Source organism: Helianthus annuus, chromosome 10 (assembly GCF_002127325.2).
Source record: "Helianthus annuus cultivar XRQ/B chromosome 10, HanXRQr2.0-SUNRISE, whole genome shotgun sequence".
NCBI lineage: Eukaryota > Viridiplantae > Streptophyta > Magnoliopsida > Asterales > Asteraceae > Helianthus > Helianthus annuus.
The window spans coordinates 7,353,618-7,367,154 of record NC_035442.2 but is presented as its reverse complement, the minus strand read 5'-3'; the positions used below and the strand labels follow the sequence as shown (position 1 = coordinate 7,367,154).

At 34.4% G+C, this 13,537-nt stretch overlaps 1 protein-coding gene and 1 long non-coding RNA gene across 5 annotated transcripts; both read right to left on the bottom strand.

The window, feature by feature from the left end:
- Window positions 1-6,357: 6,357 nt before the first annotated feature.
- Window positions 6,358-9,879, bottom strand: LOC110923295. 4 transcript variants are annotated; one of them, XR_002583938.2, is made up of 6 exons: window positions 9,265-9,874; window positions 8,828-8,945; window positions 8,420-8,584; window positions 8,131-8,334; window positions 7,331-8,036; window positions 6,361-7,123 (listed from the first exon to the last, which is right to left on the bottom strand). It is a non-coding gene; the product is annotated as an uncharacterized LOC110923295 (long non-coding RNA). The 4 variants fall into 4 exon arrangements; XR_002583937.2 differs by having other exon boundaries at window positions 6,363-7,123; window positions 8,420-8,570; window positions 9,265-9,873; XR_002583939.2 differs by having other exon boundaries at window positions 6,358-7,123; window positions 8,131-8,328; window positions 8,420-8,945; window positions 9,265-9,879.
- Window positions 9,880-10,632: 753 nt separating this feature from the next.
- On the bottom strand, window positions 10,633-11,061 carry LOC110924160 ((Iso)eugenol O-methyltransferase-like). Its single transcript, XM_022168195.1, has one exon. The coding sequence runs from the start codon at window positions 11,059-11,061 to the stop codon at window positions 10,633-10,635; it is 429 nt and encodes a 142-aa protein (XP_022023887.1).
- Window positions 11,062-13,537: the final 2,476 nt, after the last annotated feature.

Sequence of the window (13,537 nt, the reverse complement as noted above, 5' to 3'; positions counted from 1 at the left end):
ACTTACTTAAGAGTAAGGACGAGGCTATTGACAAGTTTATCTTGTTTAAAGCCGAAGTTGAGAATCAACTAAATCGGAAAATCAAAATTGTAAGGAGCGACCGAGGAGGTGAATATGTTTCGCCTTTTATTGACGTATGTGCAAATAGTGGAATCATCCACGAACTCACAACTCCTTACTCCCCTCAATCAAATGGCATAGCGGAACGGAAAAATCGTACCTTGAAAGAAATGATGAATGCCATGATGATAAGCTCCGGTGTAAACCAAAACATGTGGGGGGAAGCAATCTTATCGGCAAATTATGTGTTGAACATGATACCCAATAAGAAAAAGGATGTAACGCCTTACGAACTATGGACGGGAAAGAAAGCACCATATAAATCCTTGAAAGTGTGGGGGTGTCTAGCTAAGGTGGTGGTCACACCACCTAAGCGGCTACTAATAGGTCCCAAAACGGTGGATTGTGTATTTATAGGATACACCCGTCCTTATGGTCCTTATCGTTTTATTGTGCATGATTCCAAGAACCCTGGAATATGCAAAGGCACCATAATTGAATCTAAGGATGCATCATGGTTTGAACATGTGTTCCCATGCTTAGATAAAAGTGAACCGAGTTCTTCTAGACCGGTTGAGGAAATTGTTCCTGATGGTGAAGTTGAAAACGATGAACCTCGAGAAAGATCTAAGACCGAGGAAGTTGAAATCAGGAAAAGTAAACGACAAAGGACTGAAAAATCCTTTGGACCTGAGTTTCTTACCTATATGGTAGAAGATGAACCTCAAACGTACCAACAAGCGGTACATTCCTCAGAAGGACCTCAGTGGAGGGAGGCAATCAAAAGTGAGATAGACTCTATCTTACAGAACCATACCTGGGAACTAGTGGATCTTCCTCAAGGACGTAAACCACTAGGATATCGATGGATCTTCAAGAAGAAGATGAAACCAGATGGAACCATCGATAAGTACAAAGCAAGGTTGGTGATCAAAGGATATAAACAACGAGAAGGTTTAGATTACTTTGACACATATTCGCCAGTTACACGAATAACATCCATCAGGTTGGTGCTTGCCATTGCCGCCATTAGAAATTTGGAAGTTCACCAAATGGATGTGAAAACAGCTTTCTTGAATGGAATTCTAGAGGAAGAAATCTACATGGAGCAACCCGAAGGCTTCACAGCTATTGGGCAAGAAAAGAAAGTGTGTAAACTTGTGAAATCCTTGTATGGATTGAAACAAGCTCCAAAACAATGGCATCAAAAGTTTGATCATGTCATGCTTGATGCTGGGTTCAAAATCAATGAATGTGACAAGTGTGTGTATGTGAAGGACACATCTGATGGATATGTCATTTTGTGTCTATATGTAGATGATATGCTCATTGCTGGAAGCGATGACAAAATCATAAAATCTACAAAGAACATGCTAAAAGCAAGATTTGACATGAAAGACATGGGTCTGGCGGATGTGATTTTGGGGGTCAAAATCACGCGAACCCAAAATGGACTTGTTTTAAGTCAATCCCACTATGTGGACAAAATTCTTGAGAAGTTCAATGCAAATGACTCTAATGAAGCTAGAACTCCACTTGACACAAGTCAACATCTAGCCAAGAATAGAGGTGAACCCGTAAACCAGTTGGAATACTCAAGAATTATTGGTAGCTTGATGTATCTTATGAGTTGTACTCGACCATACATAGGATTTGCTGTGAGCAAGCTAAGTAGATACACAAGCAACCCAAGTTCAATGCATTGGAACTGTATCACTCGGTTGCTTCGTTACTTAAGATACACTCGAGAATACGGGTTGCATTATAACAGATATCCAGCAGTTATAGAAGGACACTGTGATGCAAATTGGATATCTGACACGAATGATTCCAGAGCAACAAGTGGGTATGTATTCACACTTGGAGGTGCAGCGATATCGTGGAAATCATCAAAACAAACGGTTATTGCTAGATCCACGATGGAATCTGAGTTCATCGCTTTAGATAAAGCAGGTGAAGAGGCAGAATGGCTACGTCAATTTGTTGAGGATATACCAAGATGGCCTAAGCCGGCAACGGCCATTTGTATACATTGTGATAGCCAATCGGCACTTGGCAGAGCTCGTAGCACAATGTATAATGGTAGGAACAGACATATCAGACGTAGACATAATACGATACGACAACTAATCTCTACAGGAATTATCACTGTTGACTACGTGAGGTCAAAGGATAATATTACAGATCCGCTGACAAAAGGCCTAAGTAGAGAGTTAGTACAGAAGTCGTCCATGGGAATGGGACTGAAGCCCTTGAAAAATGAAGTTCATATGATGGAAACCTAACTCAATAGACTGGAGATCCCAAGAATTGAGTTCAATAGGAAAACCTAATTGTATGAATAAGTAAGGTCACTGTGGGGGGATAACCCTACGTTTTAATAAGGTAGTTTATTATAAAGATTTATAAACTTCCTAGTCCATTCCTAAAAGTGACAAGTGTGAGGCTAAGCCTATGGCTTTTAATGATTCGACTAAAGTAAACATACATAGTGAATCACCTATGTGAGAGAGAAGTGGGGTCGCTTCGAAGGGTATTGTTGGGGCACAATACCTAATGGCTCTCGCAGAACCAGGCATCATGTTCATGACCATAACGAACATAACTATGAGGACTTGACTTTGTCAGGGAGAGTCTTGTGTGAAGTGCATTGTCGTCCACACAAACGGCAGACGAGTTCAAAGACATCGAGTTTTACTCAGAGCTAGTGGGCTAAGTGCATTTCATGAGCGAAGGTTCAAAGGGTAACACCTACCTATCGTTTGCAAAACTCAACTGCTGAAATGTAACAAGGAATTATGTTGTTTCTGAGATCGACCTCCATTCATGTGGGGGATTGTTGGAAGTTTAGTGTGAATGAAAGTCTCAAGTTGGTAATTCACCTTGTCCCACATCGGTGTGGGAGTGAAAAGATAGGCTATTTATAAGGTGAAACCTTAATGAAGCCTTTGAAGTCTTATGACATGTTTTACCACAAGTCCTACCCGCGCGCACGCAGGGGGGGTGCAAAAAATGGAACCGGATTTAGTTGAACTCGTGTACGCCCGCATGTCCTGCGGACACGAATGCAGTTCCGAAAACCCGGGTCCGCGTGGACCAGTTTTTGCACTCTTGACTTTCTGTTTTTGAAACCGAAATGAATGAATGATCATTATTTCAATTAACTGATTTATGCTTTGAAACTGAAATGAATGAGAATCATTATTTCATTTTTCAAAATGATTATCAGTTTCGTAACTGATATTCTAATGACCATTATTTGGTCTTTAATTTGCTGATTTCGGTTATATTTCTGACACTATAAATCGAAGGCAAAGCTGATCAGTTGAAACACACCAAAAAGACAATCTCTTCTCTCGATCTCTCTGCAGCATTCATTCTCCAGTTTACTTTTCAGGCAAGTGTTCCAGTCCGGCAGCGAGCGGTGCTGTTTCGAACCGGCGTACCCTGGGAACAGACGACGAATCTGTTTAAGGGAATTGTGTCAAACACAAGCCCGGTTTAATCGTTTTCTGTTTCTTTTTCTACTTCTATTTGCAACCTTTTCTAAGCGCTGTTCTGATCAGTGGTTCTGTTCAACTTGCCACTGCTTCAAACCGACAGTGGTTGATCAGCGGTTAGACTCATCAGTGCTTAAACTGATCAGTAGTTAAGTTCATCAGTGGTTAGACAAACTGATCAGTGGTTTATCAAACTGATAAGTGGTTTCTAATAAGTGGTTATTTTTCTAACACCAACCACTAAACCAAGATATTTGCAATGGAATTTCCCCACCTTGCAAGTTATAAGACTCGCCACATGTTCTACCACCGCCTCCCCCACTCCTAGGCTTAAATCTAATTTTCCTAAATTTCTATACATTCATGACTTCTAAAAAGGTTTTGTTTTGATTCAAACACTTTTAATATCCAAACATGTTTAACCCTTCAGTTTGTCACCTTCTTTTTGAACTTCGTCCAAATTAAGGGTATACTTAATGATTACACCCTTCAAATTAAAACTATACTGGTATGGAGATAGCTAGTTTTTATCAATGTTTTTAAAACCGGATTGGACAGAGAACCGGACGCTTAATTGGTTCACTGGTTGAACCGGTTCGACCGGTCGAATCGGATTTGAGAACCTGGAGACGTCATATATAATTTAATAGTTAATAGTTAATAATAATCTAAATATTAATAAAATACCTCATCTAATGCGACTTGGCATTCTCTCCTTCAACATCACACTTTTTATTTATATTTTCTTATAAAAACAATTTATCTTTTTTTTTAATTGTAACTCCTATAAAATCTCAACAAATCTAAAAAATAAATACAAACCTAAAACAAAATTGATGTAAATAAAAATAGATAGAGATTATAGTAAATATATAATCATTTTACTCTTTCAATATCAATATCATTTCTACAGATGGTTGATTTTTCTCTTTCTCAATAAATTATTCATAATCATATATAAGAACTCTATAATAATACAAATACAAAACAATACTAAAACTAAAATAACTAAATGTGAAATGGTTTTCTTACTTTTAGTTACCTTATATATATTTATTCAAATTGTTTTGTTTGATACATTATTATGTTAATTGTTTTAGGGTAAGGATAGTGTAAAAAGGGCCTAAAGTGTGAGAAGTGTGAGAAGTATATTATAACACTATATATAATACTATATAACACCATATAAACACCGTATAACAATATGTAACACCATATAATACCATATAACACTATGTAACACTATATAATATTATATAACAAATATAACACTATACATCTATCATAGACATGCTATCAGACAAACTATAGTGTTATATTTGTTATATAATGATATATAGTGTTACATAGTGTTATATGGTATTATATGGTGTTACAGATTGTTATACGGTGTTTATATGGTGTTATATAGTATTATATATAGTGTTATAATACACTTCTCACACTTTGAGCACTTTTTACAGGATCCTCTACCAATTGTTTTATATAAAAATAATATTTTTATTGATACTAAATAATAATATTTTCTTTATACATATTATTAAAAAAGAAAAAAAAAACGAAGAAGAACCAAAGTATAAAAATATCGACAATTTGACTCGAGCATACCAACTTAATAACGTAGAATATATTATTTGGATGAAAGCAATATATAACTACTAATCTTCCTATACTAATAAATGAAAATCTTTTTGTACACATGTCAATCTCTGGTGTCACTCCTCCCTTTTAATAATAGTATTACATATTAATTTTATACACAAAATATAATATAATATTAATTAATATAGTTAGAGATAAACGTCTAAATTCAAATTTAATTAATAATTATCTCTAACAAATATAAATGTATCAAATAATATATATAAGTATAATATTATTTAATATAGTTAGAGATCAAACGTATAATTACAAATTTACTTAATAGTAAATTGCTTTTTGAGTCCCTATGTTTTAGTGATTTTAACCATTTGAATCTAAAATAAAAAAAGTTTAACACATTGAGTCTCTAACCGCTCATTCACACCCTCTGTAAAAAATTCAAAAAACCTTTTGTAAGGTTGAGTTCTCTAAGTTATCACAACTCGTATAAGTTTTTATTTTACCCTAACCATATATATTTGTTAAGATAAAATATATTATTTGGATATAAACAATAATTACTAATGAAGTATCAAATCACATGTACAAGTAACAAAAATATAACTGTTCTTTTGTTTTACTAATTTATCTAAATAAGTCATTTCATTAATAAGGATTATATACAAGTTTATAATTTACATTTTTCGTCATTCAACCCGTGTAATACACGGGGTTGTAAGCTAGTAGATTATCATATAACATGTACAAATACTTATAATTTTATTAATAGTATAACTTAAGATACTAATATTAGTAGCAGATTATATAAATAGAGGATCAAGTTATATTTGTAATATTATTTAATACTGATGTTGGTGTAATAAACATGTGTATTCAACTCAAACAATACACGACTTTTCTAAAAACGTAACATTTTTTTTTTGTTATTAAGTGCTAAACATTACATTTACTTAAGTTGTGTAGTGTAATACACGAGATTCTAACATTGTGCGCCTATATATAATTCATTCAATTTAAAAAAAATACAAACAATGGTTGTTGTGAGTGCTAAAACTTATGAGAAAGTTGATGATGTAGCATCTATATTAGATGAATTAATTCCTTTCATATTTATAAACTTGATAAACATGACACATATTGATCATACACGATACAAATTAAATTTATTTGGCATTTGAAAAACGTCTAAAATTATCGTTTTATAACTTAAATATTCATTACTAACTATTTGATTCTTTTATTCAACCGTGTAAAAGACGAGTTTATAACATAGTCAAGATAATATAAGAACATAATATAAATTAGTTAAAAAAATATACGTATTTGAGAAAAATGTTACTGGCTAAGCATAAGAGGAGTGGGGGTGGTCACTAGTAATGAAATTCCATCACTCACAAACATCCAATCATGTTTCGTCATGTCAGCAACCACTATTCTATCACTCACAAGCATTCTTTAGTGGCGGTGGTCATCACTAGTGATGGGATTCCAATGTACAAGTATTAATACACAATGTACAAGTCATACACATACATTCAACAAACTTCAACGCGTGATATTATCAAGGCGTTAAAGTTTCACAAATGATGGGAATAGGTGGCGGCGGTGTTAGTGATAGTTTCACGAGTGATGGTCTGATGGATGGTCCATCACGGACCACCCCCACTCCCCTAATACCACCAGTATTTAATTTATAGAATTTGGTTTATTAATTAGAGTAATAATAATGAATTTTAATTAAAATCCAACTGTAATTTCTTGGAAAGGTAAATATTTTAAAAATTGGAATCCCGATGCTATGCATTTATATTTTGTTTTTCATCTTTACTACTTTTTTACCAGCGCCGCGCGTTGCGGCGGCGACATCAAGTCACACGCGTGACGTGTGAATTTACCTTTGAAAGAAATAAACCAAAAAATACCTTGAAGTGACACCTGCGATCCCATCCTAGCTTTGCAAGCTGATTCAATACACAATAATACAAACTAAAGTTAATTTGAAAAGACCCAAAAAAATAACAAACAAAGGAATAAAAACAACTATTCGACTACTAATTTCAAATTATGTTGGCATGATTTAGCAACTAATAACCAAGTCAGTGATAGATTGGTATAATCAGTTTACATCTATCAATCCTACGAATCTGAAACATAATTAAATAACTTACATTTGGTAGAGTTTTGTGGTTCTTTTAGAGCATTTCACCTAGAGGAAAACAAACCCAAAACAGGTTACAAACCTACTGGTTGCCATGTGATCATGGCAACCATCTCCTAGCATCATAGCATGAGTATATTGCCCAATCACTTTGTCAAAGCAAAGTAAATCACACGAAGAGGCATTCAAGCTAAGCATAAAGCCAAAACTATTCAAGTAGGGAAAAAATAAAAGGACAATGTCAACAAAGGACCGTTAGCATACAAAACAAAGGAAGAATGAGGCTCAGATATGTGAAGCTTATGCCCCGCCAAGATACGGAATACCTCATCTTCAAAATGAAGAGGATAAACTGCCATGGCTGCATAGTCCGACTGTGATGCAAGCACTTAAACACCACAGCATGTCAGCTTCCCCGCCAAGACACGGAATATCTCATCTTCAAAATGAAGAGGATAAACCACCATCGCTGCATAATCCGATTGTGATGTAAAAGCACAGACAAATACATGCCAACACTGAACAATGCACAAAGAGTGAGTTATCATCATAGCCCCTAAAATAAAAAGAAACAATAATCATTCTACACATGTCGACTAACAAAACAAAGTATGAATCACTCATTCTTTGATGTTTGCAAGGTGGTCCATAAACTGATAGCAAATAAGCCGAATCTTTTGACTATAGTGATCCACATGTATGTAAATCATCAACCCCTGTAGATTTGACAAACAATCAAAACATTCAAACAAAAAAAAATCTCAAAATTCAATTGAAAAGGACTTTGAAGTGACCAACACCAAGAATTACCTCTCGGATAGTGAGTTTGTGATTGCCCTTTTTAGTAGCAGAGTTATTTACTCATGGTCAAATGATCACAAATAAATACTTTTTGAAATCACCCATTTTACCACGTAAGTTTTCCACAACATATTTTAGAGAAAAAAAAATAACTCTTATCCATTTCCCATTTCACACCACCATGAAAGGGCACCTTAATCCGTAAAACTGAAACTAAAATAAAACCAACTTGGATTCTCAGTAATTTTGTTCCAGGAGATTTCAAAAGAAACTGAATTCAAAGGGAGAGGATTGTTACCTGGATCATGCGTTTCACTAAAAATCTCCTTGTACACTACATTTGTTGTCTTACCCGATGTACCGTTTCATCCATGAGCACCATCCCAATAGCCCATATCTCACCAACTTTTTTTAGGATTTGGTTTTCTCCAAAGCCTAACCACTTTTACCTATATTGTAAAAGCTATTGTTTTGCCATTAGTATCGTTCAAATAGATTAGATTTTTGTTCTCCATGCTCTAGGCTGTTCTAGATATTCAAATACATCATTCACATTTTTAGAATAGTATGAAGTATGAACAACACAAAAAAGGCTCATACTTCAGGGATTGACATGCAATTACTCAAAAATCGAAAAGAATAACTTTCCAACTATACACCTACCTTTTCAGGTTATTCTCATTTCAAACCTAACCAAATTACTTACGTATGTATTGGATGACAATGAAAGTGATACACCAATTCTGTTTCTGATCGTTTAGCATAACCACATCCCATGGATGAACTCAACACCACCACCACCAATAACGTTGGCTTCAAACTAACTGAAAACGACGACGTATTAGGAACAACGAAAAAGAAAAAAGTTAACACAAAAAAGGAGTTGCAATCAAAGTCTTTTTTATTCTATGTTTGACCATATAAATTTCTGAAAATAATTTTACAACCTTCAACACCTAAATATTTTCAAGTTACTTGCGGCTATGGAGGCTCAGATGAGGTCAACCTCAATACCTCATCATCATAACCTTTTATCACGTAGATCCAGACTCACAGTCGGATTGACACTAACATCGATTCAAACAAAAAGGTTCAAAGCGAGAAACAAAAAATAACATAAGGGCATCGCCCATTCCGCCTTACCGGTGCTCTTCAACAGCTCCTTGGCCACAAATCCGGCGTCAGATGCGACTCGTTTGACTCTGGTGAATCGGATATTGTTGATGAAATCCGAGCAAGTACTCCGTCTCCGGTTGATTTCCTCGCGCCATGATCGATCGATTCTATGGTTTGGGTTTTATGATATTTTGATTTGGTTTGTGTTTAATTTTGAGGGCTCTGGGGATTTGGAGCAAGTTAATTACGTATAGTCCTAGAAAGTTCTTGAAGAAAATGACGATAGAAAGGTAAGAGGAAAAGGAAGACTAAAGAGAAAGGGTAGGTGGCATGTAGCCACCGACCTTTCTCTTTAATATATATATAATTTCTTCTCTGTTCTCTTAATGGTATATCCCGATGCCATGCATTTATATTTTGTTTTTCATCTTTATTTCTTCTTCTCCATTAAAAAGTAACAAGTGCGAACTTCTAGTTTTGAAAAAAAAACGCTTCAAGTTTCTCCAAGTAAAAGTTTCATCTTTCGGCTGGAAATTACAGCATGAGCAAAACGAGATTTGTCTGCCGATCAACGGATTGTATGGATTTTACGGTAAAATTTGGGAAAAAAATAGGTGTAGACAACTTTTTATAACTTATAATAACGCATTAATTATTTTATAAATCAATTGTTCATGCTAATTACAACTTGCTTGACATGTTATCTGATATGGGAGAGGTTCATTTGAGAAGATAATTAAATTAAGATGAAAAAGAACAAATGATACAATTGTAAAAGATTAAATAGTTTTTATCTAATCTCATTTCTTATTATATTTTACTAATTAATTGGTCATAAATACTATCATCACACACACTAAAATTTTCGCACACACTAAAATTTTGGTCTATACATATCAAAATTTATTCTATACGTTTTAAAATTTATCCCACACATATTGAAATTTATTCTATGCAACTCGTAATTCATCCTACACACCTTGTAATTTATCCTACACTTTAAATTAATTTTTTTATTCTTTGAAAAAAATATATTTTTTGAAAATAAGTTACAACTTTAATGTAGTCAGCTATTAGAAATGAAATCCACTAATTAATGATCTATCTAAGTTTACCAACATACTCTTACATGCACTAATATTAAATACACAAATTAAATGAAATACAATTACGCATTCTTATTGATTAAAATTTCTTATTTTTTACTCTTACAAAAAAATTTCATCTCATTTAAAACTTTCACTATCTGATATATATATATATATATATATATATATATATATATATATATATATATATATATATATATATGTATGTAAGTATGTATGTATGTATGTATGTATGTATGTAAGTATGTATGTATGTATGTATGTATGTATGTATGGTAGGGTTCATTTATATATAAAAGAAGTGAATATAGATAACTAACCAACAATTAACAAGTAGTTTATCGTTGATAAAGAGAAGTGATGAAGCATGCGACGTCCTGTCTTGCCTTTGGACATAGTTTTTGGACACTGCTGTCATGCCATATAAGTTCCTAGAATCTCTATGTTCATCCTTTACTACGGTTGATGTGACAACCGAGTGGCCGGCTAGAAACCGAAGAATCCGTTCAATTAACACTGGGGTCTCCTGGGTTTGTCTAGGAAGACTGGAAGCAAGATCCAAAGAAGAGAAGTTGCCAACAGGAGTCTTTGCCATGATCTCAAAGAGATCGAGTTCGATAGCGGTTTTAATGACTATAGGAAGAACTATTCCCCCGTTTATTTGATTCACTCTAAGTAGCCCTTCCTCTTCTTCAGTCATCTTGTAAGTGTCCATGACTGAATCAAATGATGTGATGAACCTTAGTTTGGTTTGAATGGTGCTATATATAGTAATGTAAGGTCTTTTTTTCAATAAATGTAACACTTAATAAATTAAAAGTCTTTTTTTAATAAATGTAACAGTTAATAAATTAAAGGTCTTTTTTATAAAACAATTAAGGAAGATGGATATAAACAATAACTTTTTTTTGAAAGAAGGATATAAACAATGAGCATTCACATCTAGGTCCCTAAAAATATACATACATTCCACTAAAAAACAACTCCTATATCAATATATTTCCACTAAAAACAAATACTATTTCTCTCTCTTTTTTAATTAAATAATATTTTTATACATTTATCATTACATTTTTCTCTCTTCTTCACTCACAACCACTTTCAATATATATTAAAAAATTACAGTGGGAGAACAATGTCCCCCCAAATATACAGATGAACAGTAACATTTTCTCTCTCCTCCAGTCACAACCACTTTTTATACTCTTTATATTTTAAAAACTTCACATACAGATTTTGATTCCCAAGATGTATGTGAATGATTATACCCTTGTTTAAGGTAGAGAATTAAAATTGTGATATTTGTTATTTTATGTGACCATGTCAATTGTGGTTGGTCGTGAATGTAGCCAAAAGAACGCACTATAAAAAGGAGGTATGGGCTATTTAGAAAAACAGTTGAAGCGGTTAGAAGCCATTTAAGGTATTCAAAATTGTATACAAAATTGTATAGTTAACAAAAATTTGTATCACTGTATTAATAAGGCCGGAGGGTGTGGAGGCGTCACCCCCGCCAGCTCACCATCTATAGCGCCCCGGGGCGCTATACCACCACACCCTCGGATTTAAAGAGGGGCGCCATGGGTTGGGCTCCATCGTGGTAACGAGCTCAAAACGCGTGGAACGAGGTCGCTTGGTCAAATGTGACCGCTCGGCAACATTCGAATAAAAGAAAACTTTTTTTTATTTAAATATAAATATAAACTTGATGTGCAAGTTATGGTCTATAAAAAAACTAACCTAATCTAGACACCCTACTTTTAAATTTATAACTAAGACTCTCTAAACCTAGACCACACAACCGGCAAGTGTACCGGTCAATGTAGTATAGCCAAAGTAAGTCCGAGTGTCGAACCCACGAGACTCTACTGAGTACGTTTACTAGACTCTGACTAGACTAACTCTACACTAACTATACTTAATTGTTTTGTTGTTTGGATTTTGAGTGTTTTAATTAACTAATTAACTAATATCTTAATATTAACTAATGCGGACTAGACTACCAAGATGCAAACTGAAGGCTACGAAGGTGAAATCAAAGATGATAGGAAAGAAGGTTACCTAGGCAAGAATCTCTAGACTCATGAATAAAATCCTAACCTTGGTTTTGAATGAAGACTCTGTCTAACCCGATAGACCCCCGGAAGGTAAACCGAACCAAACAGTATGACAAGTGATGAAGTGCTAAAATGGACTGACTCGAGTTATCGACCACCAAATCCCACAACTATCAGGTATAAAGTAATTTATTCACTAAAACCCTCAAATTATGAAGCAGAAATAACTAAGAACACCGAGACCCTAGGAAACTCTAGACGCGAATAAACAGATGAACCCGAGTTATCGGCCACCCAAACTGCCAAACAACGCCCAGCTAATAACCTAGCAATTCTAGATTAGATTTCTCATCCCTAGAAAAGATTGCACGTTTTAATCAATTGGTTTTAATAATTATTAAACTTGAATTAGATTTCTCACCTTCAAGGTCTAGACTCAAAGGTACAACCTAGACTGACTCCCGGCTCTAAAGTATATTTCTAAGTATCTAGAGCAATGAAACCAACAAATATATTATCAAACCAATCAACACCAACACACAAATAATTAGAATCGGGTTCAAAAATTATAACTTATAAATCATCACATTCATTCAAAACCAAAAGTTAATTAATTAAACAATTCGTCTAGTTCATCAAACCCAGGCAACCATAAAAATTTAGCTACTCATAATCAAAAGTGAAACACAAATAAATTTAAAGCAATAAAATTCAGCAAAAATGTTTAGATATTCAAGTTTAAACAACCTAAAAATAATAAACGATGTCTAACCAAACAAGAGCAATAAACTTTTTGCTAAAACCTTCGATCCCAAGCTTCCTCTTTTTTTTTTCCTTCGTTAGCTGTCGAATATTGCGCCCTTTTTTCTTTGTCGTCTGATCCCCTAACCTTCTGTCTGCCGTCAATCTTCCTCTCTTTCGTATGTAATTATTGTTGGTGCAGTCATCTGTCGTCTTCGTCTGATGTCGAGTCTAAGTCTCAGAATGGATTTGATCAAGCATGACATCACGAAACAAGATAATGAATCCTGGCCGTTTGAATGAAGCCTTTCCGTTTGAAGGATAGCTGGCCGTTTGAGGAGTCGTAGCCGTTTGAAGAGATGCTGGCCGTTTGAATAGAGGTTGGTCGTTTGA